General features: G+C 41.8%; 6 protein-coding genes across 7 annotated transcripts; 4 read left to right on the plus strand and 2 right to left on the minus strand.

Annotated features, from left to right (window-relative positions):
* Nucleotides 1–791: 791 nt before the first annotated feature.
* Nucleotides 792–5,883, plus strand: LOC141823081 (tubby-like F-box protein 8). 2 transcript variants are annotated; one of them, XM_074710352.1, is made up of 6 exons: nucleotides 792–1,193; nucleotides 1,309–1,381; nucleotides 1,914–2,367; nucleotides 3,585–3,672; nucleotides 4,672–4,804; nucleotides 4,888–5,883. In XM_074710352.1, exons 3-6 carry the CDS (start codon nucleotides 2,011–2,013, stop codon nucleotides 5,618–5,620), a joined length of 1,311 nt encoding a protein of 436 aa, XP_074566453.1. In that variant the 5' UTR covers nucleotides 792–1,193; nucleotides 1,309–1,381; nucleotides 1,914–2,010; the 3' UTR covers nucleotides 5,621–5,883. The 2 variants fall into 2 exon arrangements, with proteins under 2 accessions (XP_074566453.1, XP_074566454.1); XM_074710353.1 differs by lacking the exon at nucleotides 792–1,193 and having other exon boundaries at nucleotides 1,213–1,381.
* Nucleotides 5,884–6,262: 379 nt separating this feature from the next.
* LOC141823889 (protein BYPASS1-LIKE-like) lies at nucleotides 6,263–7,825 on the plus strand. The gene is made up of 2 exons (XM_074711090.1): nucleotides 6,263–7,620; nucleotides 7,712–7,825. The coding sequence occupies exons 1-2, from the start codon at nucleotides 6,381–6,383 to the stop codon at nucleotides 7,735–7,737; spliced, it is 1,266 nt and encodes a 421-aa protein (XP_074567191.1). The 5' UTR covers nucleotides 6,263–6,380; the 3' UTR covers nucleotides 7,738–7,825.
* A 452-nt stretch (nucleotides 7,826–8,277) lies between these two features.
* Nucleotides 8,278–11,790, minus strand: LOC141823891 (protein LIKE COV 2-like). The gene is made up of 7 exons (XM_074711091.1): nucleotides 11,573–11,790; nucleotides 10,352–10,404; nucleotides 10,164–10,273; nucleotides 9,414–9,581; nucleotides 9,178–9,275; nucleotides 8,910–9,036; nucleotides 8,278–8,555 (listed from the first exon to the last, which is right to left on the minus strand). The coding sequence occupies exons 1-7, from the start codon at nucleotides 11,675–11,677 to the stop codon at nucleotides 8,449–8,451; spliced, it is 768 nt and encodes a 255-aa protein (XP_074567192.1). The 5' UTR covers nucleotides 11,678–11,790; the 3' UTR covers nucleotides 8,278–8,448.
* A 358-nt stretch (nucleotides 11,791–12,148) lies between these two features.
* Nucleotides 12,149–16,710, minus strand: LOC141825041 (ribonucleoside-diphosphate reductase large subunit). Its single transcript, XM_074712409.1, has 17 exons — nucleotides 16,483–16,710; nucleotides 16,335–16,396; nucleotides 16,069–16,156; nucleotides 15,606–15,869; nucleotides 15,282–15,522; nucleotides 15,120–15,196; nucleotides 14,376–14,546; nucleotides 14,197–14,289; nucleotides 13,971–14,120; nucleotides 13,735–13,821; nucleotides 13,486–13,650; nucleotides 13,283–13,402; nucleotides 13,008–13,210; nucleotides 12,788–12,937; nucleotides 12,559–12,706; nucleotides 12,371–12,454; nucleotides 12,149–12,289 (listed from the first exon to the last, which is right to left on the minus strand). The coding sequence occupies exons 1-17, from the start codon at nucleotides 16,708–16,710 to the stop codon at nucleotides 12,191–12,193; spliced, it is 2,430 nt and encodes an 809-aa protein (XP_074568510.1). The 3' UTR covers nucleotides 12,149–12,190.
* Nucleotides 16,711–19,382: 2,672 nt separating this feature from the next.
* On the plus strand, nucleotides 19,383–20,794 carry LOC141823248 (uncharacterized). The gene is made up of 3 exons (XM_074710509.1): nucleotides 19,383–19,943; nucleotides 20,089–20,274; nucleotides 20,354–20,794. The coding sequence occupies exons 1-3, from the start codon at nucleotides 19,434–19,436 to the stop codon at nucleotides 20,642–20,644; spliced, it is 987 nt and encodes a 328-aa protein (XP_074566610.1). The 5' UTR covers nucleotides 19,383–19,433; the 3' UTR covers nucleotides 20,645–20,794.
* Nucleotides 20,795–20,872: 78 nt separating this feature from the next.
* On the plus strand, nucleotides 20,873–22,727 carry LOC141823249 (pathogenesis-related thaumatin-like protein 3.5). Its single transcript, XM_074710510.1, has 3 exons — nucleotides 20,873–21,139; nucleotides 21,545–22,214; nucleotides 22,334–22,727. Exons 1-3 carry the CDS (start codon nucleotides 21,082–21,084, stop codon nucleotides 22,479–22,481), a joined length of 876 nt encoding a protein of 291 aa, XP_074566611.1. The 5' UTR covers nucleotides 20,873–21,081; the 3' UTR covers nucleotides 22,482–22,727.
* The last annotated feature ends 29 nt before the right edge of the window (nucleotides 22,728–22,756 follow it).

The following is a 22,756-nucleotide window of genomic DNA, read 5'->3' on the forward strand; positions in this document are numbered from 1 at the left end:
TTTTTTCTTTTTTGTTGCATGCTTACCAAACCTTATAGTGATTCAGATTTTCTGTTCGACCAACCACGAAGAAGAATCTTATCTCAACATGTAAACTTCGACTACTGATGGATTTGATTTGTAATATGACATGCATAACACGGAGCTTCGTGGTCCACATGGACATGTTACTTTCATCCATAAAATTTTCTAATATTATTAAAATATATAAGAAAGATACATGTTGAAATTTTGCAGTTTTATTTACTTCAATTTGAACTGTGAAGGTATACCTTTGAAACTTGGTTTAATGATGTGGAAAGGTTTTAAGAAGGATTATCCAAGGACCAAGCACTCACCTTGAATGTAATAGCATTTTTTGAGGTAATTGATTATGCTATTTTAGATGCTTAGTAATAATCTATATAAATAATAGTTAACCATAGGAGCAGTTCAGAAAGCACCACCTCAGACGATTATTATTATTAGTGTTTAGAGCAAAAGAAAATTACTATGAATTGCTCCTATTGTTAATTATTATTTAGATTTCACCTTGCTCTGAGTAACTCAATTTTGAATGTAAATTTGGATGAAGATAATGAGATCTTGGAGATCAATTTGGTTGCATATTCTTTGATGCAGATTCTTCGATCTTTGATCCATGTCCATGATTCCTCTTCAGGTACGTGAACTCGTGGTGGCGTGCCGTTTCATGTTTCTTCACCATGGGAGCGTGCTGCGGCCGTTGTTCACGTAGCGACGTGAGCTTTTGATGTTGACGAGTTGTTGTTCCGGAAGGGAGGATCGACACAATCTCCGCGATTCCGGCATTAATTCCAGGCAACTCATGACACTTTTCTTTCTGGAATTTACGACACCGTCTCTCTCCGGTAACACTGATAAAATCCCAAACCTTTCCTACCTGCTTTTACCTCCTCGGCTTTGCACCTGCTCTTCTATTGGATGGCAAGTCATTCTACAAATGGGGTCTTTGTCACCCCCTACAAACAAGAGCTCTCTTTTCCTTTCCCACTCTTCTCATCGGGTCTGGTCTCTAACGCTTTATTTCTGGCCTCTAGTTACTTGTTCGTTGTGCTCGGGTAGGTTCGAGGCAGCGAAGAAGCAGCGGCCACGAGGAAGGGATCCGCAGGTACAGAAAATTATTTTGTCGGGCCGATTCTCAGTGGGTTGCCTTCCGAGTCGAGATAGTTAAGGTAGATCGTCTGTTCTGCTAAGCTTAACTCTTTGCCCTGGGAGGATATTGTCTATTGTACGAGATGATTGCCTGCCATCTCCTGTTTGATCAGCCTTTATGTGTTTTGGGAGCAGGTTAGGGATTTGGCTTGGAGGGTTTGAGGAAAAGCAGCAAAGATAGGTTTTTTGAGCTTAACGATTTGTACTGGTAACTCACTCCTTCGTTTTTAGCTTGAATTTGTGGTTTCTATGATCTTCCTCCTTGGCCGATCGTTGTGGAATTTTTTTGTATAGATGATTTCTTTTACATACATGTATCTTAATTTGGCCGACTTTAAACTGTGTAGCGTGCGTTTTAGCATATGCTTTTATCAGTAGTTGGTGGAGGTTGCTTCTTTTCATATTCATAAGCTTCATGTTTTTTGATGTCTGTAATTATCTCATCCCAGAATCCAACTGCTTTATTCTATTTTTTCTGGTTTGTGGTAGCAGTTTTTTTCGAGAGGTTAAATGGACTTCCATGCTAGTATTGATTGACTTTATTGAAAGTTAATTGAAAGAGTCATTATTTTTTTTGGTCTTTTTCCTGAAAACAGTTATGTAATTGGATTGGGGAAAACCATGTAATTTTTCTTTATTGATTTGTTGAGATAAATAAGTAAAGTAATAATGTCAAAACATTTTTTTCCCGATCTTTCTGTTTGTATCACCTTTTGGTATAACTGGTTATCAATATGCAGGTAGTCAATTATAAGTGCGTGGCTCTGTGCCGTCATTTACATACCTCTTGGGCCATTTTCATTCTCTGTTGCTGTTGTTACAATTGAGTTAAGCCAGATGTCATTTCGAAGCATAGTTCGTGATGTAAGGGATAGTTTTGGTAGTTTATCAAGGCGGAGTTTTGAAGTAAGACTCTCAGGCTTTAATGGCCATCATAAGGGAAAGTCTCAAGGTGCTGGTCATGGAATACATGAACCCAATCAAGTTATCCAACAAAGCCGCTGGGCTAGCCTTCCTCCTGAACTACTTTGTGATGTAATTAGAAGGTTAGACGAAAGTGAACCAACATGGCCATCTCGCAAGAGTGTGATCTCTTGTGCAGCTGTTTGCAAATCTTGGAGGGAGAAGTGTAAAGAGATTGTTCAACGTCCAGAGCATTCTGGGAAGCTCACTTTTCCTGTATCTTTAAAACAGGTAATCTCTAAGAAAAATAAGATCAATCTCTTTTAATTATTTAACAACATAGATGAACACTTAGTTATCTTTGAGAAATTAATCACTGTCAAAATGTGATCCAATCTTTCCTCGAGATCTCGCATTAGTGGGAGTTTCGTGCATCGGACTGCCCTTTATAATGTATATACTTGGACTGTCAAATAAAAGTTGCATAGGCATATACTTGGACTGTTTAATGTTAGTTACAACCATTTCTGTAAGCATTGAGGAATTAATGATGGTTAAACTGAAATTACTGTTATCAGTTAAAATGCTAGAAATATACAGGCCGACACACATCAAAATTCTAAAATGAATATGCCAAAACAAATTACAAGCTGAATACTTCTTATAAATGTAATCAAAACTCTGTGAAATCAAACATTAATCAACCTTCACATGCAGTAACAATTCAATCACCATTAGGTTCAACATCACACATGGAAATTATAAGTTGCTAGATGATTCTACAAGAGTAGGGCAATAAGCTCACAAGACCACCAACTAGCATTAAGAATGAAATCATCAGCTTAACACACATCAATCACTTTACCAAAAGACAATGGTTTGGACAAATTCCATGGCAAGATTCAAAAATAGTGAAGGGCATGCCTTCATTTTGTTAAGCTCAATTCTGTAATTGAATGATCTGCAATCCTATTCTAATCAATTGTTGAACCAAACTGATCTGTTGCCATTCATTGCCTATTTGTTCTACTAAATCCAATTCATATGTGACAACAGACCAGTTGATAATTGAAATGACTCTTGGTTAATCATATATGGAAAGGAAAACATCATACTCAAAAAATACTAGTGTGGAAGAGTAATTAGGTGCAACTACAAGAAACAATAATGAGAAAAATAGATTAACATGACATAGAGATACACAGTTAAGGCCAATAGATTCTATTGTCATGCTAGTTATACAAATTATGATTGTGTGATAGGTTGAGAAAGATCAATGGAAATTCTACTTAGTAAAATTAAAATGTGACTTAGAATGTGGATATTTGTAGCAATATCTTCTTGCATAGATTTTAATGGTGAGATATGATTCTTGTAGCTGACCTATAAAAGTTGAAACTCGTATATCCAAGACTTAGAGTTTACTTCAGCTATTACAAATTTAATCAACTAAATTTTCCTTGTAAAATTTCATTACATTATTGATTTAGCCATTTTCTTTTGTACAGCCTGGAGCTCGAGATGGGATGATCCAGTGCTTCATTAAGAGGGATAAGTCAAGATCAACTTATCATCTCTATTTATGCCTTAGTCCTGGTATTGCTCTTTCATCATACTCCCATTTTACATTCGTAGTGTCCTTTTTGATGTGCAAAAGGCCTGCATTTAATTATTCAATGGAGCTAACTTAATACCTCTTTCTAGCAAGTTTTCTTGCTCTATTGATGGCCTAGTAAAATTGCTAAACAAAATATTCATTCTTCTTTCTTAATTGATACCTTTAATCAAGTTCCAGAAAATTGTCTAATTGGCAAATTCATTGATCAGACGTTTAATTTTTTAGTCAGAAAAGTATCTGACCTTAATTCAGAGATTCAGGATTGTTGCCTAACAACGTTTAACAATTTGTTCTCTAGGCCCTCAATGGCAATCTCCTCTTTTTGCACTGGTGCTTTTAACCAACCTCTTAATGCAAGCTCTCTTTTTTTACCATGTGTTTCTGCTCTTCGTTGTTTACAATTGTTACTACCAATTTTTAGTCTACGTGTTTTGTCTCTTGCATTGCAACTCTGCTCTTCCTGATCATAGAGGTGATCAAGAAATTGGTAGTGAAATAGGTTCTTCATGTATATATGTGTGTGTGTGTGTGTGTGTGAATATATAATTTTTATGCACTTAATGTACCGCATTCAGTTACAAGGTTCTGCATGTTATTTTTCTTGAGCGTTCTAAGATGGAACCATTCCTATTCATGAATCTAGAATTCTGTTTCTTCTTTGACTGACAAATTTTGTATTACATTCTGTTTTTGTGACGTTAATTATAACCCTCAGATTCTCCATATCTTCTCCTTACATTTATTATCGCTTATGTATCCTAAGAGTGAGTTGATGCTTTTGCAAGATAAATTTACAGTGAATACGCTTTTGCCTCTTAATTTAACTCTCTATAGAAGTTGGTCGATGCTGTTCTTCATATAGCCATTCTAGATATGACACATGCTGTTTCATTCTTCTTTTTAGCTTGTAATATTATTATTTTTTGAATAAATTGTCTTGTTTCTATTTTCATTCATTACTGGATTTTGAAGTGCAGCTGTGCTTGTTGGGAATGGGAAGTTTCTCTTATCTGCTAAAAAGAACAGAAGAACTACCTGTACAGAATACACAATTTCAATAGATGCTGCCAACATATCAAGGTCAAGCAGTGCATATATTGGGAAGTTGAGGTACTAATTCTTTCAAAGATCTCCTGTAAATTGTAGCTGGAGGCGAAAAAGCTGAATTTAGTTACTTTCATCTGGCATTACAGGTCAAATTTTGTCGGCACAAACTTCAGAATCTATGACACTCAGCCTCCATACGATGGGGCTGCTCTTTCTCCTCCTGGCCGAATAAGCCAAAGATGGTACTCAAAGAAAGTTTCACCCAAGGTGCCACCAGGTAGTTATCCTGTGGGTCGGGTGACATACGGATTGAACGTGCTAGGAACTCGAGGACCACGAAGAATGCAGTGTGTTATGCACTCCATTCCAGCATCAGCACTGGTACCTGGTGGTACAGTCCCTGGCCAACCTGACAATCTCGTTGCACGTTCCTTGGAGGATTCCTTCCGCAGCCTTTCCTCGATTTCGTCTTACATGGATCGCTCCTCTGAATTTGGCAGTGCTCGTTTCTGCAATATCACTGAAGAGGAACTCGCAGAGACTGATGTGAAGGCGAGGCCATTGGTACTCCGCAACAAGCAACCTCGGTGGCACGAGCAGCTGCAATGCTGGTGCCTCAACTTCCGGGGCCGTGTCACAATTGCCTCAGTGAAGAACTTCCAGTTGATCGCAGCAACACAGCCAGCCACCGCCACGGCTGCTGCTGGCCTGGCAACCGCAACACAGCCAGCTGCTGCACCAGGGCACGACAAGATCCTACTGCAATTCGGAAAGGTTGCAAAAGACACTTTCACAATGGACTATCGCTATCCGCTCTCTGCATTCCAAGCATTTGCCATCTGTTTAAGTAGTTTCGATACCAAATTGGCCTGTGAATAGAATAAGAACTGGAAAACCAGGTACCCCAACAACCTGCCTCAGCTTTCTCATTCTTGCCATTGCCGTGTCGTGTGTGTTGTACAGATTGGACTTGTAATTCTGAACTGCTTGCTTATTTGTCAATGGGAATGGTGTTTTGCACCAAGTGGCTGGTTGGCTGGCTCAAAGCATGGAAACTGACAACATGAGTTAGTAGGAGGCGTTTTGCTGTATGTTTTGAACATTTCTTGCTGGATTGATTGTTTTTATTTTGTTTATAACTACTCAGTGATGTTGCTGATGAACTGGCATCCGTTGCATTGCATGTAGTGAGTATCTGCTATTGCTAGGGTGTCAGATTTCATCATTCCATACCATCTCCCAACAGCTTTAGCTAACTAACAAAGTTGGTTAAGCTCTATTATTTTCTACTGTGTTGTATGAACTCTCTCACATTGTACATCACATTTGTGCCCTAATGTGCTGCAATAAGACATTTCTTCTGACAACCATGTTTGTTTTTTTTTTAATGTATGATTTAAGTTGATTTTTCCTGCTCTATTATTATTATTATTATGTTGTTGTTTCGGAAGGCGGCTCGACTCGGTCACGAGTAAAGTAAACCACTCCTTCGACTTTGGTTCGATTTCTACATCCCCCATCGCCTTTTTCCCAGATCCGCCGTTTCCGCATCGAATATTCAATTCTTTTCGACCTTCTGATTCCAAGTTTTCTGAATGAACTCGACGACGCTTCTTGTTCTCCGGTGATGTGAGTCGTCATGCCGGCTATGGATTGCCCGGGCTCCGCCCCCTTCGCCTCGTTTGGCCGCTCCATACTCAGCCTCCGCCGTGAGCAGGTTAACTCCGTCGACGGCGGCCACCACCACGATTCGCCGGGTGGGTCGTATGACCTCGAAATCGAAGCGTTTCAGAAGCACGTCGCGGACATCTTCCTCGACCTCGCCTCCTCCTCCTCCTCCTCCTCCTCAGGGGATGAGCTGCTTTCCCTTCCCTGGCTCCGCGAGTTGCTCGATGGGTTACTCGTCTGCCAGGATGAGTTCCGTGGGATCCTGTTCGACTGTAGGGACGGCCGGCAGGTGCACCTCTCCCGTCCGCCCCTTGACCGCTTCCTCTCTGACTTCTTCGAACGCTCCGTCAAGGCGCTCGACGTCTGCAATGCTGTCCGGGATGGCGTCGACCAGATGCGGCAGTGGAGGCAGCACCTGGAGATTGCCATCGCCGCCCTCCGCGGTTCCGGCGTCAACAGACCGCTCGGCAAGGGCCAGATCCTCCGCGCGTGCAAGGCGTTGAACGATCTCACCATCCTCTTTCTCGACGAGAAGGAAGCCCCGTGCATCTTGAACCTCCGCAATCGTTCATTCAGCCGCGGCGGCAAGGAGACGCCGCAACATCGCCGCGTCGGCAGCGCAGGATCCGCCTCTTCCGCAGGACACTCCCGTTCTTTCTCCTGGAGCGTCTCCCGCTCGTGGTCCGCTGCTCGGCAGCTCCAAGCAATCGGAAATAACCTCAACGCGCCTCGTGGCAACGAAGTTGCCGCCACCAACGGCCTGGCCGTCTTGGTGTTCACTATGAGCTCGGTCCTCTTCTTCGTGATGTGGGCTCTCGTGGCAGCAATCCCTTGCCAGGACCGTGGACTTCAGACTCATTTCTCTCTCCCCAAGAACTTCCCATGGGCCGCATCGATCACTGCACTCCACGAGAAAATAGTCGAGGAATCGAAGAAGAAGGATCGCAGGAACTCCTGCGGGCTGCTAAAGGAGATCCTGGTGATGGAGAAGTGTAGCCGCCAGCTGTTGGAGCTGCTAGATCCAGAGGCAGAGTTTCCTTTGACAGAGGAGAAAGAGAGGGAGGTGCAGCAGGGCGTGGGAGAGCTGACGGAAGTCTGCGATGCCTTGAAGGAGGGCTTAAACACCCTCGAGCGCCAGGTGCGTGACATTTTCCTCAGGATTGTGAGCAGCCGAACCGAAGGTCTCGATTGCCTAAGCAAGTCTCACCATTGTGAGTGATTCACGCTTAGCTCCAAAATTGCAGCTTTCGACAATGCTTAATCTTGGTTGTTTGCATTTTGGCAATAACGTGAGGCCTTCAGGTGAGGAGATCGACATGGAAATATGAAGCAGGTAGTTTTCTTGTATCATCATCATCATCTATCTTCGATTATCAATGGTGTAGCCGCTTATGCATTTTGGTAAATCGTAAGAATCCTCCCATTTTTCTTCTTGTATATTGTACTTTCTCTTTCTTTCTTGGTTCTTAGTTCTTCTTCTTCTTCTTTTGCATAATTGTTATTGATTTTATTGCTGGTTTCATTATCTCATGGAAACTTTAGTAATTCTTCATCAACAATAAGGGCATTTCGGTCATAATAATCCGCTCGACGAACGTTATAAGCACTAGGTCGCTTTTCATTGGCAGAGTTTCTGCGCCGAGCTCGTGAAGCGCTCCACGAGCACTCTGTGAAGGAGACCGGCGGCCACTTGAGGTTCTACTTTCCTTTCAATTTTTTGAGTTCCTTTTCTTGATCGTACCGAGTAACGAATGCTTGATAAACCTAGATTTACTTGTGATTGTTATAATTTAGATCGAATTATCGGTGATTCAATAAAATTTTTCAGCCCGTAGCCAATCTGGCTTTTGCAGTCTAAGCAGCACCCGTTTAGTGAGAAAGCAAGAGGTTATAGATTAAGTAGTGTTGAATCAAACGTGGTCAATGTAGTCTCACATTATACAAGATGCAGGCTAATAGCTCAACCATTAAGCCAAGCATTATGAAGGCTTGGCATGATTAACCAGCAGCCGAATGGCTTGATATGTACTTGACCTACCTTAACTTGGTATTCTGTTCAATCTGATGCTTTGATGGTTTTTGCGGGGAGGCGTTTCTAAAGGAGCAATTGTCTGCGGCATTGTCATACCACCGGAAACGATAATCTCTACACCATCCAAAAACACCACCATATATCTTAAGCAATGTTTGGATAGAGTGATAATGAAAAAGAACTCAAACTCTAAGAAGGTGCTCCAAATTCCAGAAGCAACAAAAAGGGCATTGATTCAAAAGGTCACGTTATTGTGTTTGTAAAATAGGTTCCATTTTTCTACCTTTAATACATAAAAGTTATATTGCTTTTATTCAAAAAAAAAATTAGAGTCAATTTTTATCAATATTATCTGGGGATAAGTGATTGATCTAATTCAACGTGTTAGTTATCTCATCTATGATCGCGTGTTGACATTTCTAAAAGAATGAAGAAACCTAAAGATGTAAACTGGTTTTAGAGACTGACCTATGCCTTCTCGGACAGAGAGGTTGGGTCTGATGATTTCTTCTGAGTTGACCAAGAATATATCTCCAATATACAGATGGTTGGTAGGCACATAAACACTGCACAACTCTTCATCACCTTTGTCATTCTGCAATGTCAATCAATCATCAAACTAAAATATCTCAAAATTGCAGATGATGATATACATGTTAAAACCTAACTAACCAATTTACTGCCAAAAATTCTCAAAAACCATCAGTAGGCAATAATACAACTGAGATTAAAATACCTGAAGAACCACGGATGATGTGATAAAACCAAAAGCATACTCCCCAACACGTGGATGGCGAATAATTGCAACCTCTTTAAAAGCGGTGGTGTTTTGATCTGCGTAAAAGTCATGCCAAATAGGATAAGCTTCTTTATCCAATCCCTCACTGTACTTTCCTCCCTTATTCCTCCATCCAAATACAGCCTCAAGGAAACTGCAAAAAATGGACTTTTATGTTCAAACAAATTCAATACCTGGAGAAATTGCAGTGCTAATTTGCTTTGATGCTGAGTAAATGTGCCGTACAAAGGGCATTCTTTTGATAAACCACTCTCCCAACCAGACAACAGTTGCTCCCAGCCATGATGAGGCAAAAATTCCAATCAAGAATATGAATAGCAAAGACGTCAAGAATCCAAGGCCTGCAGTTTCGAGTAGGAAGCAAATTTATGCTTCTAATAAACCAAGCTCCTTTTTTTTTGCCAAAAAAGAATTTAAAGTATAGCAAACAAATTTAATGGGTTAAGGACACTGAAAAAAATGTATATGTGGCACAAGTGCAGTAAACTAATTTACTAGTAAAGTTGTCCTTCCTGAAAGCAATTTAGAACGTGACGTTGTTCATAATGAGCTGTGAAAATACATGTTGTATCTAGTTAGTACCAGTTAAATGCCAGCCGAATAACATACAACCAATAGCACCATGAATGCTTTTGTTCTCCACGCAGTAAAGGCAGAAATCAACTGAATGAAATGAATAAGAACACAGATTCTTATTTTCCATGAACAGCTCATCACATTCAAAGTTATGTTTCTTTTAAACTATGATTTTTAATTACAGTTTTTGGAAGAGATCACCAGTTGAATTATTATAGGAAAACAGTCGAACCTATTTTGACTGTTGGAGAATGCAGTCAAATTCACCAAAGAAATAATTCCATTTCCTACCGAAATAAAGGGGAAATGGACCACAAACTAAAAATGGAAAGCAAGAAATAACTCACCAAAGATGTCCACCCCAAGCTTGTCATACAGTGGACTAAAGAAACCATCAAAGAACTGAATAAACCACCATGTAATGTAAAAGGTGATTGCGACAGGGAAGAGAACTACACTAGAAGAAATTAGAAAAAAGGGTTAGAATAAAAAATCAATAACATCAAAGCATAGGAATAAATATGAGGAGCTGTACCATCCAGTCACAAACTTTTTTGACACCCAACTCTGGAGAACGGCAAAACAAGCCTGTGAAGCGGGGATAAGGAATCAGACAAGATGTTATGGAGGAAGTCACATTCTTGCAACGGAAATGAGAGTATGCAAAATATAATTTTGAAAAATATTCAAGTGCTAACCAATTGCAAACCGAAATGCAAAAAATCAGCATGTAATATTGAAGACGAGTAAAAATAAGAGATACAGAAGAAAAATATTCCCAATCATTTAGGACTACTGACTATCAGCAAGTGTTTGTATAAGACCAAAAAATAAGAAAGACCATCAGGATACAAAGCAAGCATAATGGACTTATAATACAAGTTGTAAGAGAGAATAAAAGGTTCCGGATATAATCTAGCACATTCTATTGTTCATAAGATTCAAGATTCATATTCTTTGTAGAATGTGCAACACAACTTGATACAAGCTCTGTTTTTTTTAGTAAAACAAGAAAAAATAGCCATTAGATAAAGCTGGCAATTGTTGTTCTTTTGGAGTGAGTTTCCTTGAAAATGGGTGTGATCCTTGCTGAAGTAATTAGAATATCTATTAAAAAGCATACTGGTTCAAAAAAGAGAGCCCATTTACTGGAAGAGAGGGAAGTTAGTACAATTCTCCTACAGAATTGAATGCCGCTTTTAGATGGGAACAGCATAGTAAACTGTGAGGTGCATATTATCCTGGAGAACACAAATTGAATCCACCCAAGACTTTATCTTCTGTATCCTGAGACAACATCATAATCATAAAATTGCCTGCCTATGCGGCTGCCTACCCTAATCAGTCAGTAATTTATTGATTTCCATATCACCCAGTAAATTAAAGTATTGGCATCTGCATCAACATGGTATCCATGACTTCCATAGATTATCATCATTTCAGACGTTCTCTATCTTCCTAATTTCATGTTTGTTTTCCATACTAAAAAGTCGGTGTATCACTTTTCATGGTAGGTCACAGCATCACTATGATACGAATATATTTCACCAAACTCGATCAATCTTATCCAACCAAACACCCTCCCGATCTGAACTTGTCCGCATTTCTTATAGATCTAGAATCCTAATCCACAGTTTCAAAGTTGAAAGCCAACAGAAAAAAAGGAAAAAGCGAAATTTCCGGTATACGGACTCCAAAACGCAGACCCACTGATAAGCATCGACACAAACAAGATAATTATCCGAAGTGCACGCACCTTCCGAGTGGAGGAACTCGGCGTAGCTGGGGGCGCTTTGGCGGAGTTTTCGGAATCCACCGCCTGGCTTAGCGGAATCGACGTGGACTCCTTCTCCTCCGCCATCTCCCTCTCCTCTCCTCTTCACCGCTCCCTCCTTCCTCGCCCGATCTCGACGGCAACGCGTGACAGCGTGACTTGACCTAACGCCCGCAGTCTCCAATGAGCATGACGCAGGTGATGTGTCGCCGTCTGGGTGGTGGCTATTTTATACCGCGGCAGTCTGAAAAGGGTCAAAAGGACGAAAATGACCTTGGCGTTCCAGATCATTCCTCTACGGCGGACTCATCGAAGCAAAATCATCCTTATCAACACATAATTGTCGATGACAGCGCAAGATGATATATTTTTTTGAATTGCTGACCAGATTGTTCTCTGAGATTGTAAAATAGCAATCAATCTTTGGCAAAGACAGAGGGTGAATTGCATCTCTCACACTAAACTCGTTCTCTCGCACTGATTCAGTTGGCTTAATGTGATCGCAAATACACAACCATGCAACGCTGCTTTCATTTTCAATCAGGAGATAGGTATCGGAAGGACGAAGGAGCTTCAATACGCAGATGGGGATATACGAGTTTAACTTCCACAGGCCATGCACTCTTCCCGGTTCTCTAAGGAACAAGCAACTTGGGCCATTTTGGCTTCCACTTCACCATCCTCCGTCGGCTTAGTTTTCTGCGTTCGGCAAACAGAAATCAAAACGCAAAACATGTAAACAGAATCGTAAAAACAGTAATTTCAAGAATTGGAATTAACCTTCAGTGTGGAGGTATCTATAGTGAACTTGATTGCGTCAACCGCGGCACGAGTTCGCAGGTAATACATTCCCGTTTTCAAGCCCTAAGTTGGAAAGGATTAAGAACATGATGTTAGTGTTGACTTGAGAGAGAAAATAATAACATGGTTTCTAATAACCAATTGAAGATTACTAGCTGCTGCCACACCTTAGACCAAGCATAGAAGTGTAAAGATGTTAGCTTTCCAAAACTTGGCTGGTCTATGTGGATGTTCAGACTCTGGCTCTGATCAATGTAGCACCCACGATCGATAGCCATGTCAACTAGAGTCCTTTGCTTGATCTCCCAAACGGTTCTAGCATCATAAATGTCTCATTAATAGCATTTAGGAAAAAATAGCTCAGAAACTGAGAAAGATTTGATCGAGTAATCTCACTTGTAAATTGCTCTTAAATTATTTGAAATTTCAGAGAGCTTAGCAACAGAGCCATTCTCGTGAATGATCTTGTTCTTGAGTGCAGATGACCATAAACCCATCTCGGTTAGGTCGTGCAGGAGATGTTTGTTCACCACCACAAATTCCCCACTGGAATATATGTAAGCTGATCATGTAAGGATGAATAATGCAAATGGAAGAACACAATTAAAAGGTATACCTTAGAACTCTTCGATGATAGATGTTGGATGTATATGGCTCAAAACACTCATTGTTTCCAAGAATCTGGCTAGTTGATGCAGTTGGCATAGGAGCAACAAGGAGTGAGTTCCTAACGCCGTTCTTAGATATCATCTTCCTTAGTTCAGACCAATCCCATCGGTTAGAAGGTGTAACATTCCACATGTCAGGTTGGATAATTCCCTGAGGAAAAAATATACATTCTTGAAACAAAGAAAGTACCAAAACAAATGGGAAAAATAAGAAGATTACAACCTTGCTAATTGGACTTCCTTGGTATGTTTCGTAAGGACCGTCGGTAATAGCAGCCTCAGAAGAAGATTTCAGTGCGTGATAGTATATGGTTTCAAATATGTCTTTGTTAAGCTGTTGTGCCTGTGGACAATGGGGATTATTAACACAAAGGTTTACTATAGCAGTAAAGATAATAGTAGAAATGTTTACATTTCAGCAGCTACCTCAGGAGCATCAAAAGGCATGCCGAGTAAGATGAAAGTGTCTGCCAACCCCTGAACACCAATTCCTATTGGTCTATGTCGGAGGTTTGATCTCCTTGCAGTTTCAACTGGATAGTAGTTCACATCGATTATTTTGTTGAGATTTGCTGTTATTATAGCTGTAACCTATTAAAATCAAGCAAAAATTTGTTGGCAGATATCTTAAGTTGATCTGATGCATCTTCATGAATTATGCCAATCAATTATTACCTCACCAAGCTTCTCAAAATCAAAGTATCTGTTTGAGGAGCCACTACTACCAACCAACCTGGTTGGATGCGAATCTAAAGGGACACCCTGAATGGAAATGGCAAAAAAGAGAGCACCAAAACTCAGTGGCATTGTCTTTGTTGCTTTACTTTTTCAAAAACAACTCAGTAGCATAATCAGAACGCAACTCAGAAGATATTCACACAAAATATAAACAAAGATTCACGAGGACACACCTTCTCCCTGACAAACCGAGGTAAAGCAATAGATGCCAAATTGCACACAGCTGTTTCAGTAGGACTAGTAAACTCAATAACCTCAGTGCATAAATTTGAAGACTTGATGGTACCCAAATTCTGTTGATTACTTTTTCTATTGCAAGAATCCTATACGGCAAAAGACAACATCAGTTAGAAGTTCCTCTCATAAGAGCTTGATAAATTGACAATATTTTGTTAGTACCTTGAAAAGCATATAAGGTGTTCCAGTTTCAATCTGAGATTTAAGGACCTCAAACCAAAGACTCTGTGCTGCAACAACCTTCTTGGCCTTCGCCTAAACTCACAGAATTAAAATATATATATATATAAGAGGTAATAATTCAAATCCGGGAGAACTTGAAATTCCCTAGACAAGTTTACCTCGCTCTCATATTTTAGGTAGAGTTTCTCAAATTCTGCACCCCAGCAATCCGCTAGTCCAGGAGCTTCATTTGGGCAAAACAAAGACCATTTACCGTTATTCTGAACTCTTTCCATGAAGAGATCAGGAATCCATAAGGCATAAAACAGATCCCTAGCCCTTTGCTCTTCCTGCAGACTTGAGAAATATGGTAAAAAATATTGTTCAAGAAAAAGAAACAGGGAATCAGTGCTTTATTAACCAGTTGTAGGACAAGAGACATTTGTGTCAGTTACTCCATGATCGCATGAGATTGTCACTGTAATGGATAAAACTAAAGCTTACAGCTTAAAAATTTAGAATAATTCATAAATTTAAGCTCTGATTTCCAGTTGCATAACATGCATTAAATCATTCGATGGCCAATCACATTTCCTCAGGCTCACCATGCATAACATCAAAATGCAGCAACTATACAAAGTAAATTCATCAGAGAAAAAAATAAAATAATTTGATAGGAAACATGAAATAAGTATATAGAAGGATATTGACTAGGCTAAAAGTAATCCATCAAAGACATGTTCCACATTTATGACAGAAAATTTTCTCAACATGAGTTCGTAGTAAATCAAGATGCAATGAAAGAGAAAATTTTGAGGTACTATCATTGTTCAACATGTGAGATTGTTTGTCCCATTTTGCTAGTTGACCTCACAGATGACAACCAGAAGAAACAGTATCTATTTTATGAATAGAAAGCATACCTTCCCATGGTTCTTTTTGAGCTCAAGTAACTCGTATATATCTGCATGCCAAGGTTCCAAATATACAGCAAATGCACCTAATACATTTGAAATCAAGAAAACAAACTCAGATTTGAATTTAGTCATCTAAATATCACAGTTAGTAAATTATAACCAAATCACCCTTTCTCTTGCCTCCCCCTTGATCAACATAGCGAGCGGTATTGTTGAACACCCTCAGCATCGGAACAATACCATTGGATGTTCCATTTGTTCCACGGATATAACTACCTGTTGCGCGTATGTTATGAACAGAAACACCAATTCCCCCAGCTGATTTACTTATTATTGCACACTCCTTGAGTGTATCATAAATGCCTTCGATGCTATCTTCCTTCATGCATATCAGAAAGCAGCTACTTAACTGGCAAAAACAGACTGATTGAATAACCAAACTAAAACAAGCATACGTAGTTCACACAAGAATTAACAAATCTAAACCTGTACCTGAGGCCTAGGTGTGCCTGCATTAAACAAAGTGGGAGTAGCATGAGTGAACCACCGCTGAGACATCAATTGGTATGTTTTGATGGCAGACTCAACGTCATCTTTGTGGATTCCAACAGCAACTCTCATTAGCATGTGCTGTGGTCTCTCTACTACCTTTCCAGAGAGTTTCAAGAGATATGACCTCTCCAGAGTTTTGAAGCCAAAGTAATCATAGTCAAAGTCTCGATCATATATTATCTCGCTGTCCAGACGAGCAGCATTCTGAAATTTTCAACCAGAGGAATCAAGCAACCAAATACCTTCATAAAACATTTCTCTTCGCACGCAAAGGGATCTAATTCAAACAACTGGAATTAAATTCACACGAGAGTCAAAGAAAAACCAAAAAGTAATAATGAAAGGACTAGAACAGACAAAAAGGAGATATGAACAGTAACGAAACGCTTAGCACAAAGATCACCTTCATGATTATCTCATGTACATCATCAGCAATCAAGGGGGCAATCTGACCAGATCTCTCGTTGAAATGTCGATGCATCAGCTTTATCCTAAATCCATAACCATCAACGACCCAGAAAATCATAACAGTAATGAAGTAGTAGTGGTAGTAATAACAATAACAATAATAGCATGCTTTTGAGCTATCTCTCGATGAATCAACAAGCTATAATACATTTATTGTCTTTCCGATAAATCAAAAAAGACTAGGAAAGTAAAAGCACTTACGTTTCAGAGAATGACTTCTTTGTGTTCTTGTGCAAATTGGAAACCGCGATCCTCGCAGCAAGCTACAAGATAGAGCCGAAGCAAAAATGGCATCTTCTAACAACGACGAACATAACAAATACCAAAGAACATGGATCCGAAGGAGTACCGAGGCGTAGTCGGGATGGTTGCTGGTCAGGGCTGCGGCAGTCTCAGCGGCGAGCTCGTCGAGCTGGCTGGTGGTGACGCCCTTGTATACACCGGCGCAGACCTTCTGGGCGACCAGCACGGGGTCGCAATGCTCCTGGCTGAGCCCGTAGCTGAGCTTCTTCAGCCGTGCCGTGATTTTGTCAAAGTGGACGACCTCGTGTCGCCCATCCCGCTTCACCACGTACATCCTCGAATCCCTTCTGCGTTGAGTTCCGTCGGACGACGGAAGACGCGCGGATAAGAACCTGGATTTCACTGCGACCTCTGCAACGAGTGCGGTCGGCGGTCGCTCAATTGCAGGTATAAATAAATTGGAATTAGGGTTCTTGGGGAGTCGTGGGAATTTTAATTTTGGCGGCAAGGAGGAGGTGGTGGTCAGTGCTGTCCGTGCAGCGAAACTTTGGCTCGTTTTGTCGGGGTGTCATGAAAGGAAAGGAAAGGAAAGGAAGGGCTATTTTGATAATAAAATAAGTTTTTAACAAAATTAATAAATAATATGGTGGAAGTTCAAAGTTGCCATGTGGTTTTAGATTTAGACTGATATATAATTAGACAAAATCAAAGAGGATTAGACAAATTTTGAAAGGTAGCCCATTAGCAACTCCAGTCCTAGATCCCTAAGTCTGACCTTAGCCTCAAATCTTGGATCTCGACTTCAATTCAATCTCATACATCGACCTTTGCTCAATTCAGTCTCATGCGTCAATCTTATCTTAGTATAAGGTCCCGATCTCAACCTCCACTTGGTTTCATGCACCGACCTCATCTCAGTCTTGAGTCCCGATCTCCGTCTCATGCGGCGACTTTTGCTCGATTTCAAGCTCCAACCTCATCCCAATCTCGAGTCCCAACCTTAATCTCTTGCATCGACTTTTGCTTGGTTTCGGATTCCAACCTCAACCTCATGCGGCAACCTCTGCTCGGTATCATGCACTGACTCATCTCGGTCTCAAGTTCCAACCTCGATCTCATCTGCCAACCTCTGCTCGATCTCATGCTCAACCTTATTTCAGTCTTGAGTTCCAACCTCGACCTTATGCGACGATCTCTATTCGGTCTCATGTGGTGACCTTTGTTCGGTCTCATGCGGCAACCTCATCTTGGTTTCGAATTCCGACCTTAGCCTCTACTTGGTCTGGGATCTTGATCTCAACCTCTATTAGGTCTTGACCTCAGCTTAGTTTCATGCTTCAACCTCATTTCAACCTTAAGTTGAGCTCATAAAACTAATTCACCCGTAAAATCATAAAATAATAAGACTGTTTTTCTCAAGGAAATAAGTAAAATATACAAGAAGAAATAGAAAATTGAAGCGTGTATATCGGAGTATACCATAAACAGTAACATATATTTCAAAATATAAAAAGGGCAGCCCGGTACACGAAGCTCCCGCCATGCGGGGTCCAACCTCTGCTCGATCTCATGCTCAACCTTATTTCAGTCTTGAGTTCCAACCTCGACCTTATGCGACGATCTCTATTCGGTCTCATGTGGTGACCTTTGTTCGGTCTCATGCGGCAACCTCATCTTGGTTTCGAATTCCGACCTTAGCCTCTACTTGGTCTGGGATCTTGATCTCAACTTCTATTAGGTCTTGACCTCAGCTTAGTTTCATGCTTCAACCTCATTTCAACTTTAAGTTGAGCTCATAAAACTAATTCACCCGTAAAATCATAAAATAATAAGACTGTTTTTCTCAAGGAAATAAGTAAAATATACAAGAAGAAATAGAAAATTGAAACGTGTATATCGGAGTATATCATAAACAGTAACATATATTTCAAAATATAAAAAGGGCAGCCCGGTGCACGAAGCTCCCGTCATGCGGGGTCCGGGGAAAGGATCCATTGTACGCAGCCTTACCTTGCCTTTGGCAAGAGGCTGTTTCCAAGGATTTGAACCCATGACCTCTAGGTCACATGACAGCAACTTTACCGTTGCGCCAATAAAATATATTTTAAATATATGTTGATATTTCGAAGATTGGATACATTGATAACTCTATAAAAAATCATCTATACTCACAGACATAGATATGTACATATAAAACTCTAATTTCTCTAGTTTTTAATTTATTTTCTCTCACAAAATTCTAACTCAAGCATCGAAATGGCTCATCAGAATCCACCCCAGCACCATTCTATTTTTTTTTTGAGTGTTTTTTATACCCTTTCATCCTTTTCGACGATTACTTCCGGAAAGAGTAATGATTCTCTGTATGAAAATCCAGCAGGAAATTGTAGCAGGACAGAGGTATGGAAGTGGGGCCCACCTGCATGCAAGTCGAACCCAGTCGCCTGTGTTTGTCCTGTTATAATTTCTTGCTGGATTTTCATGCAGAGAATCATTTATTGTATTTGATCATAACAATAAATAAAATATATTTCAACGTACTAAAAATGTAAAATGTAAGAGAATTATTTAAAAGTTTTAACTAAAAATGTTACGTAGAAATAAATTCGTTTGGGATTTAAAATATTGACATTTAGTTATTAGTGAAACCGAAAAAATATTTTTAAAATCGTTATTAAATTGTAACGTTTTGGATCAAATTATTGTTTTAAAAAATGGCATGTTATTTTTTTTTTGTGTGTCGGTGGAAAAGCTCCATAAAAAGTCCCTGATCTTGAGAAATAATAACCGACGCCCAACGCGTTCATGGAAGCATCGGCATCCCTCGTCATCCCAAAGAAAACGCCAAGTTACAGAGCAAACGGCGTCGTTGACCTGTCGCAAGGAATCACGCCAGTCTCTCACATGGCTACCTCGCTGTACTCAACATGCATTGCGTATACAATTCAATCACCCAATTCACCGCTTCTTCTTCTTCTTCTTCTTCTTCTTCTGCTTCTTCTTCCATAAGACACATCCCCGCCAGATCCCGATCCAATCAAGCCACCGACGATCGAGATGCACGCGAAGACGGATTCCGAGGTGACTAGCCTCACCCTCTCGTCGCCGCCGCGCTCGCCACGGCGGCCGGTCTACTACGTCCAGAGCCCATCGCGCGACTCCCACGACGGCGAGAAGACCGCCACATCCTTCCACTCCACCCCGGCGCTCAGCCCCACCGCGTCACCGCCGCGCCACTCCCACTCCTCGGTGGGCCCCCACTCGCGCGACTCCTCCTCCTCCAGCCGCTTCTCCGGATCTATCAAGCCCGGACGAGGGCGGAAGATCGCGGCGACCGGAGCAGCAGTCGTAGCGGACGAGAAAGGGGCGGCGCGGGGACGGATCAAGCTCAAGCAGTGCGCCACGATCGAGGAGGAGGGGCTGCTGGAGGAGGAAGACGAGCAACGTGGACTGCCGCGGCGGTGCTACTACTTGGCCTTCGTCCTCGGATTCGCGGTTCTCTTCTCCTTCTTCGCCCTCATTCTCTGGGGCGCCAGCAGATCGCAGAAGCCTCGAGTCACCATGAAGGTTCCCTTTCCCTTTCCCTTCCCTTTCTTTCCTCTTTTTGGTAGCATTTTCCAATTATTTTTAAAACATCAATGAATGAATATTCAATAACCAATAATTCAGGAATTCATTTGGTTATCTAATTCATCGCGTGCATCAATCGCAGAGCATTACGTTTGAAAACTTCATAATCCAAGCCGGCACCGACGCGTCGCTGGTCCCCACCGACATGTCTACCCTCAACTCCACCGTCAGCTTCGCCTTCCGCAACACCGGCACATTCTTCGGCGTCCACGTCAGCGCCACGTCCCTCCAGCTCGACTACAGCCAGCTCACTCTGGCCACCGGAGACGTAATAATTCACAACCTTCCTTTTCAATCTCTTTTCTACTTGCAAAAATAAAGCATATATATATATATATAAATTGCAGATGAAGAATTTTTACCAGTCGAGGAAGAGTCAGCGAAACGTGGTGGCGGTGGTGGAAGGGACGAAGGTGCCTTTGTACGGAGGCGGGCCGAGCCTCGCCGGCCCATCTGGGAAGCCCAATCAGCCGAACCCGATCCCTTTAACCCTCCGTTTCGTGATCAAGGCCAGGGCTTATGTGCTGGGCCAGCTGGTTAAGCCCAGGTTCCACGTGGACGTTCAGTGCCAGGTCAGCCTTGACCCCGCAAAGCTCGGCTCCCCTGTCTCCTTGAAGAACTCCTGTCAGTACGACTGATAAAGGAGAAGCAATATATTTATAATTTTGTATTTTTTTTATTTTAGTAGTAGCTACAAGATATTACTAATGCCCTGCTTTATATTTATTTTTGTAAGCCAACCAATTTATTTAATATTGAACTATGATAATTCTCCTTTTTAAGGAATATTTGTTTATTTCCCTCCAACGCCAAAAAAAAAAAGTTCAAAAAGGGCAAAAAGGAGTGGGAGAGATAACAGGTGAGAGATGAGTCAGAGCAAGGATGGAATGCACACAGAGAAGAGTAAGACACGCTCCTCTTCGATCGAGCGAACAAGCAAGCAATCGCTGTGTCTCTCTGCTTCCTCTCTTTGATTCGTTCCCAAGGTTGCGTTCCTCCCTTTTCTTCCTTCTCTTCTCCTCGCTGTGATCATCGGTTATCACAAAACTACTCGTGGGACGTCGACGACGGAGACATGGATCACCGGCATGGCAAACTCCTCCTCAGGCTTCTTACCTTCCTCTTCTTGTCAGGTATCGGATTCGATCATTAGATTTGGGATTGATTTCTAACTTTTTTTCTTTTTGATTTTTTTGAGATCTGTTCCCTTTTCATCAGGTGTGATTCATGCCCTATGATCGCGATTTGAGATCTGTTCCCTTTCCGAAATAATTCCTTTATTTTTCCACTTTTTTTTTTGAATCTTTCTTCTAATAAGCACTGCGAGGAACTACGTTCTCACGCCAATTGATTTGGGAGTTGGTTTCGAAAAGCGTTTTTTTTATATAAAAAAGAACTTGTTCTTCTTATCTGGTATTCCTTTTCTCTGAGGACGGAATCAGTTGGAATTTGATTCCGTAGAAGCTAATTTTTGCTCTTTTATGGAATTTTTGAGTGAGGATATCAGTCTATGAGGTTTATTGTGTGTTTGGGCACAGGAGCGAGGAGGACAGAAGGGGCGCGAGTTTTCACCGTCGTCAACTACTGCAAGACCACGATTTGGCCGGGAATCACTCCGGGGGAGTACTTTGACGGCGGTGGGTTCGCCCTCAAGCCCGGCGAATCTGCTGTGTTCATCGCCCCTGTGGGGTGGATCGGTCGCATTTGGGGCCGGACCGGCTGCAAGTTCGACAGCGACGGCACCGGCTCGTGCCAGACCGGCGCCTGCGGTAGCGCCCTCAAGTGCGTCGCCTCCGGCCAGACTCCGGCCACTCTCGCCGAGTTCACACTCGCCTCCCTCGACTTTTTCGACGTCAGCCTCGTCGACGGCTTCAACCTGCCCGTGACGGTGACGCCGGTGAACGCACAAGATGGGGGCAACTGCAGCGCGGCCGGCTGCGACGGCGACCTCCGCGAGAGCTGCCCGGCGGAGCTTGCGGTGAAGGCGGACAGCCAAACGGTGGCCTGTCGGAGCGCGTGCGACGTGTTCAACGCCGATCAGTACTGCTGCCGAGGCGCCTTCGGCCTCCCGGATTCCTGCCAGCCCACGACCTACTCGAAGCTTTTCAAGAAGGCGTGCCCCGCCGCCTACAGCTACGCATACGACGATCCGACAAGCATCTTTACATGCACCGGCGCCGATTACACTGTGTCTTTCTGCTCCAAAAGGTATTCTTGAATCAGCGAATCAATCTTTCACGAATAAATGATCGTCGATTGTTTGTTTACTGGGTCATTAGATTGTAAGGTAAAAGTTCTCTCTAGTACTCATAACTTGCTAATCGCAGCATCCAGAAGCGGAAGCAGAGAGTCTGCACCTACCACATCAACAAGCTAATTTGCAGTGGATCGCCTGGAAGATCATCCCCAGGGAAATGGCTGCTTCCGCTGCTCTTATGCTCTGCTAGCTTGTTGTGGCCATCATTGAAGCCGTGACAACCGATTCTTTACCTTCTTCTTCTTTCGAAAACACAGTAATTAGGGATGCAAGATATTCCTTGGCAATCACAGTCCTGTTTTTTGTTTTTTGTTTGTGCGCGCGCTTGCTTTACAAAGAACAGTATGAAATGATACTTCCAGGGCCACGAGTGGCTGTAAGCGTTGGTTCCTGATCCAATCCATCTCAGCCACAAAATTTAAATAAATATTTTTTAAAAATATTAAATGAGTAAGCTCATTTGTTTTTTAGTTCGCACCGGCGCCGGCGCTCG

The sequence above is a fragment of the Curcuma longa genome, chromosome 3 (genome assembly GCF_044706935.1).
Source record: "Curcuma longa cultivar G26 ecotype Majalengka, Jawa Barat chromosome 3, ITB_CL_G26_1.1, whole genome shotgun sequence".
In the NCBI taxonomy this organism is placed as follows: domain Eukaryota; kingdom Viridiplantae; phylum Streptophyta; class Magnoliopsida; order Zingiberales; family Zingiberaceae; genus Curcuma; species Curcuma longa.